Here is a 21285-nt window from a genome sequence, read left to right as displayed (position 1 = left end):
CAGTAGCTTAGACTTGAAATTTCTAGATCAAATTAATAACCGTTCATCCTGTGTGTTGAAGCTGAAATTGACAGGTTTTCTTAAGGGCTGACAGCTTTGGTCAATTTCTTCTTCACTACTTAGTATATTACTTCGAATGAGAACAGCTCAGACACCAGGAACTGGAATCGACAGTTAAGTTTGCTTAGCTGTGGCAACTCCCCAAACAGGGGGCTGCTTAGATCCCACTAGGGAAGCCAGAACTTACACTTTCTTCGGAGTGTTCTGTTAAACAGCAAGCGGCATTTCAGATTCCCTGTGCAATGACGTCTTTTGCTCCCCTTTAAGGGGCTTCTGGATCATAGAGAAATGCACACAACACCACATGCAGAATCGTATCTTTGACATCTCACAGAAAACAAAACCAAGGCAGGTTTTTCTTTGGCACAAAAGAGCACGTCCACGCTATTTATTTACTTACTTCATTTATACCCCCCTTTCTCCCCACTGGGGACCCAAGATGGCTTACAATATTCTCCCCTTCTCCATTTCTCATTACAACAACCCTGTGTGACTGACCCAAGACCTCCTAGCAAGCTTGCATGGCACAGCAGGCATCTGAACAAGGTTCTCCCAGAGTCTACTCTGACACTCTTACCACTACACCATGCACAGTTTTAAAAGGGCGGGAGGGAAGGTTCTTGGCTGCAGAGAGTGAGAGAACTGGGGGAAGGGGAGGTACATTTTTTTCTTTACCTTACTTCTCTACACTGACTGATCTGAAGCATCTTTGTAGCAAATCCTCTGGAGTAAGGAGGGGTTAATCAGATGGACTGTTAGGAATTTGATCACGCCTCATATTTATAACTTCTGTCCACTGAAACACTGGAGATATGGGCTGCTACAGCTTCTAATTTCAGTCTCTGAATGCTAAGGAACAGATTTTTAAAAGATGAGAGCTAAGATCGTAAGCATTCACATCTCTGTGGCCAGATCCTGTATCGGACTCTACATTCTGTAGAAAAACTCTGTATATATAAAAAGGCTGAAAGAACTTGGCCTGCCCACACTCATCATTATGACTAGCTCTATCCTATTCTGTTAATTGCCAAAAATGCTTTCAGCACATCATCAATAGTACGTTTTCTTCGCGCCTTCAAGATACAAAGCAACCAACACCCATTCGGTCCCTGAGTTTACTTCTGTTCCTGTCATTAGACTCTGCACTAGGGCTGTGCGCTTCGGTATTCGCTTCGGGTAAAAATACCCGAAGCGGAGCCGATCCGGAAAGATTCTGAATATCTGAATCTGAAACCTGAATCAACCCCCTCTTGCACACCCCTACTCTGCACTACAAATTATGTTAGAGATGCTTGATAAGGAATATAAATCTCTCCTCCCTAAGCGCTGTATGCAGACTGCTCCAAATTCTCACATTTTTGTGTTAGCTGCCTATTCATTTCCCTCTTCAATTCAGGGTGCTTTTGGCAAGTTAAACCCTTTATTGCCAGGGACCCTCACAGATGAGGGACTGTCTCTCTCCATGTCAGCCTAAGCAGCAACTCCAATCATCTGCTAAGGTGCTATTATTAGTTCTATCACGTCAAGCAGCAAGGACTGCTATAGCACGGGCCTTTACTTTATCTGCTCCTGTCCTCTGACACAATGATCTTCCAGAGATGGTAAGAGACAACGGCACCCACCTTCCAGAGAGGCAGGAAGCTGTACAAGACTGAAGTATCCAAGTGAGCTTTTGATGTGGGACTGAAGTGAGCTACTGTGTGGTAGCAGTGAAGAAGCTTGCTGGGTGGCCTGGGGCCAGTTGGCCACTCTCTCTCAGTCTACCCTACCTCACAAAGCTGTTGTGAGAATAAAACGGGGAAGGGAAAACCACCTAACATGGCTTAGAAGCTCTGTGGAGGGGAGGTATGATAAGAATGCACTACAGAGAAAGTAAATGGATTTTCTTTTCAGTTGGGATATATATTGATTACAGCCAGGGCTTTTTTCCTGGGAAAATAGGTGGTGGAACTCAGTGGTGGAACTCAGGACAGCACAATGATATTACTTTGGGTCAACTGGAACAAGGGGGGAGTTTTTTAAAGTTTAAATCGCCCTCGGCGAAAATGGTCACATGGCCGGTAGCCCAGCCCCTGATCTCTGGACAGAGGGGAGTTTAGATTGGAAGGCAATCTCTACTCCCCTCTGTCTGGAGATCAGGGGGCGGGGCCACCAGCCACGTGACCATTTTCAAGAGGTACCGGAACTCTGTTCCACTGCGTTCCAGCTGAAAAAAAGCCCTGATTACAGCACATAACTGCACAAAGTTGTGAAATGTGAGAAAATATTTTTCACCCTGAGAACTGTCAACAGAGGATTCCCCAGTCATGAGGCTTTTAAGTCAGTGTCTGGCCCAGAGCTGCAGCAGAAACACTTTAATGGACTGGTTTAAATAATTTCTGTCTATGAAAAGCCATTAGGAGAACTCATTTGTAGCTATGGAATTGGATGCCACCAATAGGCAGATGACACCCAGCTCTGTATCTCACTAACCTGAATGTTCAAATTAAAAAAAAAGAACGTAGGCATATTTTCAACATGTACAAATAGACCCCAAATAATTACCATTCGATGAACAGTTAAGGTAAGTGCAACCCTGTTTTCATCTTTGTGGCTTCTGTGCTTTCCCCTACTGGGAGAGGAGCAAGCTCACTTACTGAAGGAGGTGGGTGTGAAGCTCTCAAAGTAAGAGACCACCTTCCCAAGAAATGGGAAGGTGTATCTCATTGGCATTCATGCAGAGGTGCTTGTAAAGAGGTAGGGAGCTCTCTAAAGGTGTCCCTGCCAAAGCAGAAGCAGAAATGTAGCAAGAAAAAAACAGTGCTCTGGAGGGGAAAGCTGTGCTGGGTAAAGGGCATTTGCACTCAATGGAGAGTGTGATAGCCTCTACCAACCCACAAAGGAAGGGTTGTGTGAAGATACTACCAGGGCTCTCTTGGAGACTGAACAACTATTACAACCAATAGTGTTGTGAGATATGAGGGCTGAAAGCCAGAGCATCGGACACATCAACATTGTGAAACACTATGAATGGGGGGGGGGGGTGCATACGTTAGAAACACACAGTGTCCTCATTCTACAGATGGCTGTACACTAAAAATCAAGCACCAGGGAGGTGCAAAAAGTTAACAAGGGGTAACACCTCCACTTCTAATAAGATCCAATAAGGAAGAGGAAAGTTTAGAGTATCTGAATCCCAAACATAGTCAGCAGTAAAAGAAGCAGGATCCAAGTGCTGCTATAGCCTAAGCAGAGACTCTTACTAAGAGGTGCAAGATATGGTAGTCACGGAGCAGCAGTTGCCACTCAGACAAAAAAACTGAAGCTACTGCTACAGAGCAGGAAAAGGAGCAGACTAAAACTGCCAGCGTGGTCAGTGGGAACGAAAACACAGCAGGTCCACACCAGAGAATGAAAACAGTGAAGCAGGCGTGATGGGTCCAAAGGACAGACAGTATGCCCCATTGATGAGCTCTGTGCTGCTCGGAAAACAACCTGCACAGCAAAAAACAGCCAGGAAATAGAACATAAAAACAGATTACCTTGCCAGTGGAGGCATTTCCCAATGACAGAGGTCCCTGGAAGCAAACAAAAGGGCAAACCATGGACTATCATGGTGCCTCCAATCAGAGTATCTAGGAGTTGGTGCCAGTTAGCTGAGAAAACATACTTGCAATGCATTGCTATGACATGGAGCATTTGCAGTAGAACAAAGACAAAGAAAGTTAAGGTATGTCTAGTACTCTTGCTGAAAGTAGTAGTAGTAGTAGTATGAAAAGTCATTTAGCAGAAGACCAGGAGCCACCTGGAGGCACACCCTCATAGTAGGGCCTCCATACCACAGGGGCAGTGTCTGAGATGGGACTACCTCTCAGCATCACAGCATCACAAGAGTGCCTTGGGAAGAACAGAGTACTGAGAATGGTGCACATATGCTGTCTAGGAAAGAAGAAAACAAATTCGAGTATCCCATGAAGTGGGAAACTTAAACTGAAGACCACATTCTACCAAGGCGACACATATAGGTATAGAAGAAGACAGAACTGCAATGGTGAAAATGAAAACACTGAACAATCTTAGTAAAATGTGGATCGACTAAGACTGAAAAGGCAAAGGAAACTTTTTCAACTAGTAGGACCAAAAGTGGGTTGCCCTGCATAGAGTCTGTAACCTACCATCAACAGACTAGAGGAAAAAACTATATTGCAGCCTCAAGTGGGATACCGAGGTTGTTGTGCATTTTATAAACATCCGAGGTGCTGGAATTCTGCCACCAGCAGTCTGCGCCACCAACAGCAGAGAGACTTCTCTGCAGGAAGGGTAGCGATGTGTGTGAACGAGACAGTCAAGCACAACTGTAAATATACAAAATTAGATTTCTTGGACCTAAAATAGGCTTTTCCATCAATCCTCCTTAACAAATAAAGAGCACTCAAAAATAACCCCCTTTTTTCTGTCTCAGAGGGAGTACTGAACGGAAAAGTTCAATTAATGGGAGGATAGAAGACCTCCTCTGAGAGGAGAGGTGGGGAAGACATCAGGTCCTTTGAGCTGATAAAGCAAAACAGATGTGGAAAAGAATTGTACAAAAACTGTGAGTGGTGGAAAAGGCGGCAGACCACTGAATTTTTACTTTCTCTTGTAGAGTAAATCATCAATAAGGATAGACAAATGAATTTAAAAGGATTCGACAGCAAGCTTGTTCCTTCTCATAGAGTGTTGTCTATGTGGACTGAAGAATTCAGAATCTCTGTGTGAAGTCACAGTGATAGCCACCACTGTTTTTTTAAATCCTAGGATGGACTAGGGCAGTCCAGTTCCAGATCAAAGGAACAGACTTGTCACAAACACTACAGTTATAGGCTGTGAAATACACACATATCTGGAGGAGTAAGTGGAAATCACAAAAGCTCATAGCAAATAAATGTTAATCCTTAGAGAATCACTGGACTTTTATCTTATTACACAAAGAGGCAATGTGCTACTGAAGATGTTCAATGACCTCAATTTATAACACTTTTTCCAATATCCTTTATGTTCCAGTATGAGGTTGAAATATGTGTTATGCTCCCTTCAGAGGGGATGGTAAAAGAATCATAATGACCTGTCGATTAGCAGCTTAAAGAAACAATTGCTGCAGGGGAATTCTGCTTCCCACATAGGCTAAAAGCTTACAGCATTCACACTCTATAATCTGCAGGCCATCAATAACAATAACGATGACCAATGGGATGAAGTATAAATTTACTAAAGGATTGCAGTAGGGGCCCTGACAAATGCCAATTCTTGCCCTGGGGCACCCTGTCTGAGTAGAAACATAAGATACCCTTTAAAAAGATGGGTGTGGAGTTCATTTAAACCCCACCTTTCAGCTCCAACAGGGACTCGAAGCGGTGATAACATTTTATACCTTTCCATTCCATCCACACAACAACCTGCAAAACAGGCCAGGCTGAGAAAATGCAATGGGCCCAAGGTCATAGGCAAGTCTTTCAGGTAGAATGGCACCTGAACCTGGACTTTCCATATCCTAACCCAATGCTCCAACTACTATACCAAGTTGGCTCTTATTAGAAATGGTGTCAATATAGAAATGACTCCAAAGACAGGATGAACACAACTGCAAAAAGGACTCATCTGACAGCGGCAATTGTAATGCTGTGGAGTCTATTTCATGTTTTGTGTTAGGATACTAAAACCAGGAGTAGCTCCAGTCCAGGTTTTACTCAGGTCTGTACAAACTGGCCGAAGTACCGCTAGGGAAGGCCTGAGCTAGGCCTTGTATTCTTTTCTTTGTTTCTGTGTTGACTAAAAGACTCTCTCTGCACATTCCCAAATGACTGCTGAATCTTACAGCAATGGACCGTGCCAGGGAGACGGCAGGTGCTTTTAATCAGTCTGGCATTTTCCAGCATCTTGAAGAGGTCTCTCTTGAGCCATAACAACAAAGGGAAAGACAAAAACTTTTCTTCTTTAAATGTAGTTTCCTTCTTCACTAGAATGACTACTGATGGTTAAAAGCTTTTAAAAGAATTCTCCTCAGCCTCAAGGATGAGGTGAGGGGAAAAAAGAGAACAGCAATTGAGATCTTCTCTATGTGGTGGCAAAAAGAGAGAACCAAAGGGAAAGAGAGAACTGAGGGATCCTTCTGGTCATGTGATAGTTTTGGCGGGAAATCACCAACGGGAGGAGGGACGCTCCTAGTCTTCTAGAAGGTTCTGGAAATATTCTCCGTGAATGGCCTGTGCGTGCACTGTCCCAATGTGTGCCTGTACAGAAGCCACAAAGATGAATATGCCATTTTGCATACGCACAGATTTTGTTTTTACTAGAAGTGACATTGAGGGTTAAATATAGCTCATGTGAAAAATGATTATCAACATAAATTTGGCATAGCTTTATATTCTTCACATCGCTTCACAGCTTTTTTTTTCCAACTTGCAAGGCTATAGGGAAAAAATCCTAGTTGAAAAATCCTAGTTGGCTGAAACAAACTCTTCCGTCCATCATTCTGCCAACCAGCTACCGAACATATGAAATGGCACACTGGATTCAGTTTCCGTTCTCGCAAACTGAACTGGCCTGAGAAGATAAGATGTTAACTTCTATTAATGTTCCTTAAATGCCTTCAGGTATAACACATGGAAGATGGGCCCCATCCCCTGCAACAATACATGGTCACACCTGGTGCCCAAACAGCAACTTTGCAGTTCTCTCCTGCTGGCAAACTTCCTGCAAATTTGAGTCACCTTGCAAGGTGGTTTTAACAACCCTCATGGCTCCCCCCAAGATATTCCTACGCTGCCACCATTCCACCACTGCCGCCAAGGTGTGCTGTTAATTATAGTTAAATGGTACCCTGACGCTTGCACATGGAGCTGGGTGTCATCTTGAAAAATTCAGAATGCACGCTATTACTGATCACAGAAGGGCCTGTAGTGGATCTACATTTCTGTACAGGAAAAAAACAATACAGTGGCGATGTGACCTGAGTTCATACTGCCACTGGCTGACCCGGCTAGACCTGCCCCCTGGACAGCAGTTAGAAGAGTAAGAATTTGTCAGCTTCTGGAGAGTGACAAGAATGTTGGACGAGGTTACTGGGAAACCAGAAGCAGCTGCTATGGCTTCAGTTGGCCACAGGAGGATCTTCACAAGTAAAACCCCCACAGCTGACTTACACCAACTGGGGCTCACACGTTGCTCCTTTGGGGGGTGGGGTTAGCCACAGTGGCACCTGGCGTGGGCTTCCGGGGACCACAGTTCTCTTTGTCAGATGCATCTGATGGGGAGAGCTGTGGTTATTGAAGGCTTATACTACATTGGAATTGGATGGTCTGGTTGTTTTGCTGCTACAAACCAACACGGCAAACTCCTTTGAAGCCTCACACAAGCCAATTAATCTCCATACCAAGAGGAGATGTTTGCATTTACTAGCAAAGGAATATTTTGGTTACATCCCTCTCCCCCCCTAACTGCATCTTCTCTCTCCTCCCCTCCTCTTCTATATTTGACCAGTTTCTGTACCATGCATCTGACGAAGAGAACTTGATTCTCGAAAGTTTATGCTACAATAAAATTGGTTAGTCTTAAAGGAGCTTCTGTGAGTGAGACCCCATTTAATCAGAAGCATGAAGTGTTATACTCAGTGGGTAGAAGTTTGGGTACAAACAGGCGAAGGATAGGGGAAGTTATTACAAAGTTAGGGTATGCAAAGCACGGATGAAAAGAAGCTCCAATCAAAAGCGTAAACAATCCATTGAGAGAGTGTATGGAATGGACCATGCACAGCCACTGATGAGGTGGCAAAGTAAGGTGAACAGTGTGCACAAGCTACAAGGAGGGCCAACTGCTTTCTGAGTGAGCTGGCCGCTCCTGGGCCCTATAGCGACTAATCTTACAGTATCAAATCTGCATACTGATTCCAACTCAGAAGATTCATGTTGCAGCCTTGATACTTTTGTGGCACATTCCAAATCAGTGGCACTATTCAGTCCTCACAAACCTGAGACCTCTCTGTGACAGGTATACAACTGATTAATGGCCATCTTGGCACACTCCTTCCTTTCACTGCATATGGCACACACTTGAAGATTTTCTGGTTCTGAAAGTGTTCAGTGAGGCACCATATAAATGTTAAAAATAAATAAATAATAAATCTAGTTCCAACTAGGAATGTGGTTGGACTTGATGGACAATGGACTGTGTGATGTATTCTGGATGGCAGCTGGAAGGTAAGTAGTCCTTTGGTTTTGGGTATATAATATTTATATGTCCAACACATAGTTGTACACTGGTGTCCTAAGAGTAAACTGCTGCACAACTCATCCAACACAACTCATCCAGGCTCAGGTTAGCAGTGGGGTAAAAGCTGTAAAAGTTGCAGTGGAATTTCTCAAGGGCCTCCCTCCTTTGAGTATCAACAATTAATTAGTTGTCTGTCCATCTCCTGTGTATGACAAAGTGGGCTCTACTTCACAAAATTGTGACAATATATTTTATCATTCTTTAAGGTGCCAGATGCAGGCAATGGCAAACTACCTGTTAGTCTCTTGCCATGAAAACCCTGCCAAGGGTCACCATAAGTCAACTATGACTTGAGGGCACTCTCCACTCCAAGGTGCCAGAAAACTCTGCTGCACTGGCTGCAAATGTTCAAAATAAAACAGAAGCCCAATGGCAAAAGTTCTATTCCCCTTTGGAAGGTTTCACACAATAAGCTTTCACATAATACAACACTGTATTTAGTCAGAATTAAACAAAAAACTATTTTTGGACACCCAAGCTGGGCTTTTCGACGGCTCTCGAATAGCAGCCCTTACACTGCATAGCAAACCATTATTGTTATTTATATTGCACCATCTGTGTGTGATACTTTATAGCACAGCATAAGCAAAAATAAAAGAGAAACTTCAAAAGCAGTTTGTGTTGTGTGGACATGGGGATCAGCTGTTCAAAGAAGGGAAATTTTTAAAATATCCCAGAGGGTGCATCTAAAGTAGCTCTTTGGATTCTGGCCAATGTCAGAAGTCTGTAATTCACAACTGTGACCATTTTTGAGTTATTAACGCTTTTCTCCAAGTGTTAGCTTCTCATCTTTTTTCCATTTAACAACTACCATGGCCAAAAAGCCTAAATTTATCACAGTATTTTTGACTGCACAGCAAAGCAAGGCAACTTAGTGGGTCTTGTTGCTCACCATACAGGCTGTGCTCCAGATATCAGCAGGCGTACTGTAACCGGCTCCTATTAAAACCTCTATGGATCTGTATTGCCGCGTCTGGATGTCCTCCGTGAAGTGTTTATGCTGAAACAAGGAGAATAGTAATGAGAACAAGCTCTGATTCAGGAGATGTGCAAAAGGACTCTTCAGCCTGGTGTCACTTACCACCCAGCAAGCATTCCCAAGGTCAGCAATTTTAACTCTAATTTTATCTGCATTTCTTGGATCCAGTGGATTCACCAGTAGGTCAGCAGCGCGGGTTTTTGCTATTATAAGCAAAAAAAAAAAAAAAAGTACCACAGTTAATATCCATGGCATGCAAACTTCACACACCCCTTAAGGCCTGATTATAGGGCTCCTTCCAACAACTGTAGGATTTTTTGCAGCGAAGTAGCAGCTCGCCATGCAATTCTATTGCCTCTGCCATCAGTCTTTCCTGCCAACTCCCGAAACATTGCATTAATTGTGACAGTACAAAGGAAATTTTAATGCCTGTATCCTCAAACTTATATCAGTTAGTAACCCGAATATTACATAGTATAATAGTATTTATTTTATTTTATTCGACTTATACTCCACCCTCCCAATGGACAAGCTCAGGCCAGCTCGCACCAAAAAATATACAATTAAAACATCATAGAAAAATGAAATTGATTTAAAAGCTAAAATCCAGGAGCCTCTAACAATACCAGGCTACTGTAAAACTGCTGTAAAACCACGGGTGTAGCCATGACACAGGCCAAGGGTGGTTGCAGGTGGGGCACGGCAGTCAAAGAAGGGGACAGTTTGCTGGCTCCCAGCCGAAGGCCCAGCAGAACGGCTGTTTTGCAGGCCCTGCAGAACTGTAATAGGTCTTGCAGGATCCGGATCTCCATCGCAAGTGCGTTCCACCAGGCTGGAGCAAGGGCAGAAAAGGCCCTGGCCGAGGCCAGCCAAATGTCCCTCGGGCCGGAGACCACCAAGAGCTGCTTATCTGCAGGGTACAAGGCCCTGCAGGGGACACAATGGGAGAGGAGGTCCCAATCTGTAAAAGATTTTAAACACTAAAACCAGCACCTTGAACTGGATCCAGAACTGGACTGGGAGCCAGTGCAGCTGGCGCAGCACAGGATGGATAGGTGCCCTAAGTGGCATCCCGGTGAGGATGCGTGCCGTCACCTTCTGGACCAGCTGTAACGTCCAGATCAAGCCCAAAGGCAACCCAGCATAGAGCGAGTTACGGTAGTCCAACCTGGAGGTGACCGTTGCATCGATTACCAAAGCCAGGTCCTGGGATGAGAGACAGGGTGCCAATTGCCTGACCTGCTGGAGATGAAAAAATGCAGATCTGGCAGTGGCTGCAACCTGGGCCTCCAAAGAAAGCGTGGCATCCAGGAGCGCACCTCAGCTCTTCACCACTGACGAAGGCTGTATCTGCACTCTGTCGAGGGTTGGGAGCCCGATTCCCAAATCCGTTGTCCCAGACAGAACTTCTGTCTTCAGGGGACTCAACTTCAGGTGACTCTGACACAACCATTCCGCTATGGCATCCAGACACACAGATTATTGAGAGAAGATACCAACTGAGCTAAGAGAAATTTCCTATGAATGGCAACTTTGACTGCGTGCTCTTTGAGAAAGACGAAAACTGAAACGGGATTAACCATGATCTAGACAACCCATCAGAGGGAGAGGAGAGGAGAGAACCAAGAGGATTATTTTGATCATCTTGGAACTTTTCACAGCCACTTGGAGTTGTCTACTTTAGAGTAAATATTGCTTGGACTGTTTCTCCCTTGCTATTTGGATACATAGTGCTTATGACCCTTGTTTGAAGGACTTATTGTGCTGATTATGCATTTGCACTTCAATATGAATGTGCAATAGTATAAGTCTTCTCAATAGCACTCTAGCACCACCACTTTATGTATATTGATTGAATGTTGCAGGATCTGTTGTAATATTGCACGTGTATGAATTATTATTCCTACTGTGAGTTGGAGTGCCTTAAGGGTCTTTCAATGTAAGTCTGAATTACACACTGTGTATTTAAAGGATTTTATGAATTGTAATTAAATAGTACTTAGATATTTATTACAACTTACATAAGAGGTTACTGAGTTAAGTCCACATGGGTCTTTTTTGCTTTTGAAGGAATCTGGAGTGGCATCTAACTGGCCATCTATCAACATACAGAGCAGGGTGTCACCCGCATACTAATGACAACCCAGCCTAAAGCTACAAACCACCTAGGCAAGGGGGTGCATACAGTGGTTAAACAACTTCAGGGAAAGGGACACCGCACAGCAAAGAACGGCAAGCAAACGATGTATGCGCAGAAATGGAAAGTACAAGAAGTGCCAACTATTGAGGACTGGATTTATAAATTGCTGTACATGGCGGAGATGGATAAAATGACAAGAAAATTGAGAGACCTTGACCCGGGACAGTTTAACATGGACTTGGAGAAGCTGAAACGATATTTGGTGAAAAAATGGGAGGTGGGAGGACTGTGGCAGTTCGAAAATTACTGAAATATAACAAAAGGAGGGGGGAGTGACTATACCGGGGGGAGAGAGTTAAGTGAAAAAATTCTAAGCAATTATTTTATTTGATCAGTATGAATAGTTGGGTATCAATAGTGTTAAGGATCATAAGGATAGAATTTAATTAATTTTTATGCTAGTAGATAACTGTACAATGGAGAATGAATATACATTAGCATACAGAATGTGGGTCTAATTGATAGACTTATGCAGAACGTGTACATGAATTGTTTGTTGGATAGTTTTATAATGGAGAAATTAGTTAATTAAAATGGACAAGATATGTAAAAGAAAGTAAAGAGTAACATATAGAGTAAAGTCAAATTGATTGATTTATAATAAATGTATGCAATGTTTATAGAAGTATTTGAAGTTATGAATAAGGAGGGACAAATTGTTTGTCCCATTTTGAAGTAATTAGAAAGAGTAAGATAGAGTACAGACTATCAAAATGATGATGATTATTATTATTATTGAAGAAGATAAGTTAAGAGTGTTATACTTTTACCCATTTGGGAAGGGAATTAGAGATAGCACTATGTTACTACAGATAAGCTTAGAAGAGTTTGAAAGTATATTACAATAAGCACAATAAGTTTGAAATGAGTAGAGGGAGAATAGATAGGGGGTTGGAAAACTGTTGGAAGTCAATAAAAGGGGGGAAAGGGAGGGGGTTAGAATTGGAAAATTTAAGGAAATGTGATTGTAATAAATTTTATATGTGTCTAATCCAATAAAAAAAATTTATAAAAAAAAAAAAAAGAACGGCAAGCAAACGCCACCCAGCGCCACCCTCTGTCCTCGACCGTGGAGAAAGGAGCTCAGCCACACTGCAAGGCTGTCCCATGAATCCCCACAGTGGCAGTGCAGTGTGTCAGAAGACGGTAGTCGACTGTGTCGAATGAAGCTGTAAGATCTAACGGTACCAGCAGCGCCAACGTGCCCCAATCCAGGTGTCACTGCAAATCATTCATTAGGGCGACAAGGGCCGTCTCTGTACCATGGCTAGGCTGGAAGCTAGACTGGAATAGATTCAAGATAGAGGAATCATCCATGAATACCTGTAGCTGTTCCACTACTGCCCTCTCAATTACTTTGCCCAGAAACGGAAGATTCAAAACCGGACGGTAATTGGCTGGATCAACAGTATTCCAAGGCCCAGCTGGCCACCGCCACCAACAGCCTAGGCAAGGCAGCTGCTGGTGCGCTGGGAGATCAGTATACTGGGCAGATAGCTAAACTCTCCTCAGCATCCCACGCCAGTCCCACACAATCAATCCCAGCAATCTTTGGGGCAGGGAGCACCCTGGCGGAGAAAGACTCTCAAATGAGCGCCGCCACCCCACCCCGGCCACTGTCCTGGGACTGATGAAGGCCCAAGAATCCTGGGGGGGGGGCAGTTCTTTCAGGGCAACAGTTCTCTTTCCCATACCCAGGTCTTGTTCTACATCATATCTACCTTCTCCATTGCAAAAAAATGCTTGTCTTATTATTTATGGACCTAGCGTTGCACAGCAGCAGTGTTGGGAGAGGGCACTTAATCCTAGCCCCACCACTAGCATCCCTCGGGATGGGGCAAAAGTTGGAAGAAATCTGAGCATGGTCAAATCTCCGATTCCTTCCTTACAAAACCTAATCCCACTGCTGTACTTCCCTCACTCCATGAGCTCCGAGATCTTCAATCCTTAGGCGGGTAGACAGCTGGGTGGCAAACCCGGGTACTGACCGTATGGTGACTTGCCTGCCTGGGGTGAAGGTAGTGGACATGATGTGGGTTCTAGATAGGTTGGTAGACAGTGCTGGGGAGGTGCCAGTTGGTACATGTTGGTACCAACGATGTGGGGAAATGCAAGCATGAGGTCCTGGACAAAAAATTTTGGCTGATAGGCAGGAAGCTCAAGGCCAGGACCTCCAAGGTAGCCTTCTCAGAAGTGCTACCTGTTCCACGCACAGGACCAGAGAGACAGGCTCAGACTGGGAGTCTCAATGCATGGATGAGACGATGGTGTGGGGAGGAAGGGTTCAAATTTGTGAGGCACTGGGATGCTTTTTGGAACAAGTGGGAGCTGTACAAAAGAGACGGTCTCCACTTGTCCCGAGAAGGAACCAGGCTGCTGGCACTTAAAACCAAAGAGGTGTCAGAGCAGTTTTTAAACTGAATCTTGGGGGAAAGCTGACAGGAGACAAAATGTCTCTGGTTCGGGATGGTTCATCTCAAAGAGATGAAGGGTTAGCTGTTACTTTTCTACAGGGAAATGGATTAGAGTTGTCCACTGAGACGGTGACAGACAATATGGACTGCCTGGCACGGTCTCAAGGCAGCAGGAGGAAGGTTGCGAGCTGAACGTGCCTGGGAAATTATAGATGTTTATATACAAATGCTAGAAGTGTCCGAGGTAAAATCGGGGAGATGGAATGGTTAGTGTTGGGGGGAAACATAGACATTGTGGGCATTACAGAAACTTTGTGGGATGAGGAAAATCAATGGGATATGGCAATTCCTGGATATAAATTATATTGTAAAGACAGGGAGGGAAGGTTTGGAGGTGGGGTGGCTCTGTATGTCAGAGAGGGTATACAGTCCAGTAAGACTGAGAAGGTAAGAGAATTAGATTCGCTTCTGGAAATGCTATGGATTAAAATAGTGGGCCCAAAAGGAAACTTAACTCTAGGAGTTTGTTATCGCCCACCGGATCAAAAGATAGAGGATGATTATAACATGATGAAAGAAATAAGGATAGCGGCTAGACGAAATAACTGTAGTAATAGGTGACTTCAATTACCCACACATTGATTCGGTCAACATGTGTTCAAGTCGGGAGAAAGAGACTGAGTTTCTAGACACTCTCAATGACTGTGCTATGGAGCAGATGGTTGCAGAACCTACCAGGGGAGAAACGATCCTGGACTTGGTCCTAAGTAATGCCCAAGATCTGGTGAGAGATGTGAAAGTGCTTGCGCCGCTTGGGAAAAGTGACCATAATGTTATTGAGTTCAGCATTTTCGTAAATAGGAAGTTGCCCCAAAAGACCAACACAACCACTTTTAACTTTAATAGGGGTAACTTCTCTGAGATGAGGGGGCATGTGAAGAAGAAACTGAAAGAAAAGGTAAAAAGGGTCAAAACTCTTGGGGAAGCTTGGGGACTAAAACTACAATCCTAGAAGCTCAGATAAAATATATACCACAGGTTAGGAAAGGCACAAATAGGTATAAAAAAAGGCCTGCATGGTTAACAAACAAAGTAAAGGAAGCTATAAAAGGTAAGAAGGTTTCCTTTAAAAGGTGGAAAGCTAGTCAGAGTGAGGTATATAAAAGGGAACATAGGCTGTGGCAAAGAAAATGCAAGTCTGTGATCAGGCAGGCAAAAAGGGACTATGAGGAACACATTGCAAAAAACATAGAGACCAACAATAAATATTTCTTCAAATATATTAGAAGCAGAAAACCAGCCAGGGAGGCAGTGGGGCCCCTGGATGATCAAGGGGTAAAAGGATTGCTGAAGGGCGATAGAGAAATGGTCGAGAAGCTAAATGCATTTTTGCCTCTGTCTTCACTATAGAAGGTGAGAGGTGCTTGCCCACTCCTGAACCGCTGATTTTGGGAGGAGTGTTGAAAGACCTGAGTCAGATTGAGGAGACGAGAGAGGAGGTCCTATGACTGATAGACAATTTAAAAACTAACAAATCACTAGGCCCGGATGGCATACATCCAAGAGTTCTGAAAGAACTCAAATGTGAACTTGTGGATCCTCCTGACAAAGATATGTAATCTTTCATAAACATCTGCCTCCATTCCTGAGGACTGGAAGGTAGCTAATGTCACCCCCATCTTTAAAAAGGGTTCCAGAAGAGATCTGGGAAATTACAGGCCAGTCAGTCTAACGTCAATACCGGGTGAGTTGGTGGAAACCGTTATTAAAGAGAGAATTAGTAGGCACAATGATGAACTAAAGCTATTGAGGAAGACTCAGCAAGGGTTCTGTAAAGGAAAATCTTGTCTCATTAACCTGTTAGAGTTCTTTGAGGGAGTGAACAAACATGTGCACAAGGGGGAACCAATAGATGTTGTCTACCTGGACCTCCAGAAAGCTTTTGATAAAGTTCCTCATCAAAGGTTGCTAAGTAAGCTCAATAGTCATGGGGTAAAAGGACAAGTCCTCTTGCGGATCAAAAACTGGCTAATGAATAGGAAACAGAGAGAGTATAAATGAGCAACATTCACAGCGGAGGGTGGTAAGCAGTGGGGTACCGCAGGGCTCAGTATTGGGTCTGGTGCTTTTTAACTTGTTCATTAATGATTTGGAGTTGGGAGTAAGCTGTGAGGTGGCTAAGTTTGTGGATGACACTAAATTGTTCAGGGTGGTGAGAACCAGGGAGGAGTATGAGGCACTCCAACGGGATCTGTCGAGGCTGGGTGAGTGGGCATCAACGTGGCAAATGAGGTTCAACGTGGACAAGTGCAAAGTAATGCACATTGGGGCCAAAAATCCCAAACATAAATACACAATAATGGGGTCCAAACTGGCGGAGACTGACGAAGAGAGAGATCTTGGTCGCGGTAGATAACTCACTCAAATGTCGATACAGTGTGTGATGACAATAAAAAAGGCCAATGCTATGCTGGGGATTATTAGGAAGGGAATTGGAAACAAATCAGCTAGTATAATAATGCCCCTGTATAAATCAATGGTACGGCCTCATTTGGAATACTGTGTACAATTCTGGTCAGCATACCTCAAAAAAGTTATTATAGCACTGGAAAAAGTGCAGAAAAGGGCAACTAGAATGATTAAAGGGATGGAACACTTCCCCTATGAAGAAAGGTTAAAGCGCTTGGGGTTCTTTAGCTTGGAGAAATGACAACTGAGGGGCAACATGATAGAGGTTTACAAGATTATGCATGGGATAGAGAAAGTAGAGAAAGAAGTATTTTTCTCCCTTTCTCACAATACAAGAACTCGTGGGCACTCAAATGAAACTGCTGAGCAGTTGGGTTAGAACGGATAAAAGGAAGTACTTCTTCACCCAAAGAGTGATTAACCCATGGAATTCACTGCCACAGGAGGTGGTGGCAGCTTCAAGCACAGACAGCTTCAAGAGGGGATTGGATAAACATATGGAGCAGAAGTCCATCAGTGGCTATTAACCACAAGGTATAGATGAAACTCTCTGTCTAGGGCAGTGATGTTCTGTATTCTTGGTGTTGGGGGGGCAATCAGTGGGAAGGCTTCTAGTGTCCCTTCCTCACTGGCAGACCTCTTGATGACACCTGGTTTTTTGGCCACTTTGTGACACAGAGTGTTGGACTGGATGGGCCATTGGCCTGATCCAACATGGCTTCTCTTATGTTCTTATGTTCTAAAGCCATGTTGACTGCCCATGTTGGAGGTTATTCTGCCCCTAGAGCAACCACCCTACAATACTGGCTACGTTACAGCCCAGGCACATCTTAAACAACAACCCCAGCTAGTAAGTTTAATCATTCAAACTCCTACCCCTAATCTAATAAACAAGGCCCAACTTCCCTAAATAAATCCCCAGCCAGAACAAGGCCTATTATGCAGACAGTAAAGGGACTATACCTAGCGCAGTTGGCAACCAGGCAATACAAATACCAACGGACAATCCCACTACCCAACCAACCCAGTCCGAGGAACAACAAACAAATCAAAGGGAAGACAAAACAACAATTACGGCCAGAGTGCAAAATACAACAGGAACAGAAACAGAACCAGTTTCAGCAGCCTCACAGTAGTCTCACCCTTAGAGTCCAGCCTCCACTGTCAGATGTAGATCAAGCCAGAGGCTTCTGATGCTAAACAGAGCAGGAACCACAAACCAGGGGCTGCTTTCATGCATGTATTCCTCTACATACTCCAAGGTTTGATAGCAGCACAAGTACCCAGGGGGAGCTGACGGCAACCAAGTCAACCTCAAGTCTCTCCGAATACACCTGAGACTGTCCAACGATCTCATCTGACCAATGAACAGGTGGGAGCATTGGGCAGCGGAATTATACTATGTCATGGAGCCTTTTGAGTTGACCACATCAGTACCTTGGGGGCCTCAGCTGCACCAGTTGAGATACACTAACTCCTCCATCCTATGCCCACCAGCAACCGCAGCCACACCATCTGGGCCCAACGGCAGCCACGGCAGGATCTCCAGCACCTCAGCAGACACTTCAGAATAACAATCAGGCTTCACACCTAACTCAACACTATGAGACACCGTTGACAAGCCCGTCGTTCAGCTGTGCTCCACAGCTGTTCATAGTACACCGTGGATTTCCCAGCTCCCAGCTTCAATCAGCATCAGTTTAACGATGGTTGCAGCCTGGGCAGATTAGCAATAATCAACAGGCAGCTCTCAGGTAGCTCTCTGGCTCAGGGCCACAAATTTCTGCAGCCGCAGCAAGCAGCAGCCACAGCGGCTTCTCAGCTATAACCTCTCCGGCTTCTCAGATCTCAGTTGTAAGTCCAGTTATAAGTTCTAGTTTCATAACGGCTTGCTCCCCAACCTAACCTAGACCCAACTTATGGGTATAAAAACAAAAGTAGCCACAAAACACTTTAAAGACTTTAAAGTCCACTCCGGCAAGGAGTGTCCAACTAACGCTCCTGCCACAGCACCATCTTGAGTAAATATAAGCTTGAAAATTTGGCAAAACAAAAACCTGTCCATCACATTTTCTTCTGTCAATGAAGATTTCAGCCATTAGTTTAAAAACTTATTTCCTTACCCACTTCCTCCCTATTTGTCCTACAAAGGAAAACACACCACATATAGAGGAAAATTTAATTAAGTTAAAATCAATGAAGTATTAATCACACTACACAATTACAGCATATATTTTTTGGTAGAAATAAGGATCTTGGAGATATGCAGAGCTGCAACAGACCACATAAAGTGGCTTGCTTTCATTTTACAGCCAGGAGCAAGCTTAACAAAACAAGCCAGGCCAGTCCTCCTTGCTCTGCTGTCTGCCATTAGCAATTAATTATGGAAAGGACGGAAATAAGGCCCTGCATTTTTCATTTCTCTGAAACATCCCAGCAAGAAAATTGACCCTTGAGCAAGGGAATACAGCTTCCGCAACACTTGGAACGTGGAAAATTGAAGACCCTGCTTTATGAAGAATTTGCTCATGGTGAATTATCTTCCGATTATTTTCGTGCTTTGGTCAATCTAAAGTACAGCCCTGAAGGCAACAGAATACGAGAATGGATCACACCTTCTCCTTGCTTCACCATCTGTATTATTTGCTTTCACCTCTTCATTGCTGTTTCTTCTCCCATTCCTGGTCAACTGCAAAGCAGGTCTACCTAAGAAAAAAATCAACCTCTTCCTCATCTCCTTCCTTCCAGTCTTCAGAAACATGACATGATTTCTTTTCCTTTTTCTTCCATCCCCAAAGTACGTGTCTTATGATTTACTGGGTCCTCCTATTTTTTTGCATTTAAAAATCATGCAACTTGGGAATTATTTGAACGCTATGTAAACCCTACAAACTCACAGCTATAGTGTCAACAGCGCACAGTAATGCCTTTACCACTACTGAGCTTATAGCTGCCAATCACAGCTGGCTTCAACAACCAAACTGTACCCAAATCAAGATGGAAACAAAAAGGTGTTTGTTATTTTAGCATTTCTATCTTCATGCTCATTCCTATACACACTGAATAGAAAGTCCACCCCAAACCTCAAGGTTTTCTCTCACAGACAGCAGCCACGTTAGTAGTTGTGAACTCTGGCCCCTTCATCTAAGGAACTAAAAATCCCATATTGGTGTTTTGGTTTTGAGCCACAGCGCAACAGAAAGCTGCAGTCACCCCGTACATAAGCAGTCAACTGCACCCATGTTGCTTGTGCACCAAGTATCTAATACCTAATTTAAGAGAAAGCATTTCTTGGTGCATTTTTGAAAGTCATAACCTTAATTCAGTGAAATGTCTTAGTTGTCAATTATATTGTATTTGCACTTATACTATTATAATCTGGCTTGGATCTCAGTGATGAAGGTGGGCTAAATCAATAAATAAAATCTGATTTTGAGTGTAATCTCAAAAGGTACCCCAAAGGAGAGACTAATACATTCCCATGCCACTATGAAATATTGCTACAAAACATTAGGCAATGGGGCCTGTACTAATACAGCTGGTTGCAGGACGGAAAAAGTACTTTTAGCGTGGCCTGAGTCACTCTTCAGCCTGTCTCTCTGCATCAAATTCTGAAATGGTTCATAATGCCGTTCTGCATGTGATGTGCTGGCCACGGCAAGCGCAACAGAACTGGATCAGAGGGCTGTGCTGGTTCATCACCCTGTGCCGGATCATGAAGCCACTGCAAAACTGTATCTACCTATCTGGCAGTACAGCAACTCCACAAGGATCCACCCACAGGGATTTACAAGTTAAACAGTCTGTGAAATTAAAAAAAAAGCCAATAATGGAAATTCTTCATGTTAGACTGTGGTACTACTATAAAGACAAGAGCCATATGTCAGTAATGAATTTGTTAATACTTCCGATTGAATACTTCAAATGTACAGTGCGGAGAGGGGGGAAACTGTAACAATGCCCAGCACCTTTTCCCATGATCCATGAAATAAAATGGGATCATGCTAGATTTTGATCAGAAACATCCCAGTTCTGTATTCAAACATTTCTGTTTCATCATGTTTAATCATCATCTTTGCCAATTTACTGTGCCAATTCTCATCTTCCAGCAAGTCGTGGTTCATTAGAATTCCTAAAAAAGATGCAGTTCCGTGAAGAAGCCTATTATTTCTAGTTCTACTTGCATACCAACACATAAGATGTCTCATCTCGTCATACTGCAGCAACTGGAGCAGCTACAGATTCAGTATTTGATCCAGGAGTCAGTATTCGAGCCTCTGTAGCAGTTAAGAGCATCAGACTAGGACCTGAGAGACCCAGGTTCAAATCCCTGCTCCACCATGGAAGCTCACTGGGAGATCTTGGGCGAGTCACACTCTCTCAGACTAATCTTCCTAACCGGTCCGTTGTGAGGATAAACGGAGGACAGGAAAATTATGTAAGCCACTTTGGAGAGAAAGGTGGAGTATAAATGAAGTAAATAAATAAATATTAATCTTTTCTTTCCACCACCTCAATTTAGAGGTGGCCCCTGGCAGGTCATACCCTGGCTTCAGTCCTGGCCCTGATTATTCTCAACATATGCCACTGTCTCTTCATGCTAGACAGGAAGTGCAAAGAAACACGTACATTTATGCCTGGCAAGGAGCGTCTCTCATCTCCCCTTCAGAGCTGCCCAAGCAACCATCTTGTGGGCGTGGCTTCATATCTTGCAGGGACCCCTCCCAATCTGCATGGGGGCAGACTCTCCATATGTTTTTTTTTTGGGGGGGGAGATCTTGACCCAGCACATTTTAGTCACAGAGAATCTAGATACACGTGTTCAAGTAGATTGCCATCCCTGTCGATTAAAAAAAATTGCACTTTTTGCTACTGAG

General features: G+C 43.8%; 1 protein-coding gene across 4 annotated transcripts in view; it reads right to left on the bottom strand.

Annotated features, from left to right (window-relative positions):
- SRPK2 (SRSF protein kinase 2) overlaps positions 1–21285 on the bottom strand; it is a 195240-nt gene that overhangs the window by 8395 nt on the left and 165560 nt on the right. For all 4 annotated transcript variants that reach the window (XM_054988356.1, XM_054988357.1, XM_054988359.1 and 1 more), the window contains exons 12-13: positions 9428–9528; positions 9239–9346 (exon numbers count right to left, since the gene is read on the bottom strand). In XM_054988356.1, the coding sequence (XP_054844331.1) occupies positions 9239–9346; positions 9428–9528 (209 nt within the window). The remainder of the gene's footprint in view (positions 1–9238; positions 9347–9427; positions 9529–21285) is intronic.

The sequence above is a fragment of the Eublepharis macularius genome, chromosome 9 (genome assembly GCF_028583425.1).
Source record: "Eublepharis macularius isolate TG4126 chromosome 9, MPM_Emac_v1.0, whole genome shotgun sequence".
Taxonomy (NCBI): Eukaryota; Metazoa; Chordata; class Lepidosauria; order Squamata; family Eublepharidae; genus Eublepharis; species Eublepharis macularius.
The sequence above is the reverse complement of the archived record's forward strand: the minus strand, read 5'-3'. Positions and strand labels throughout refer to the sequence as shown.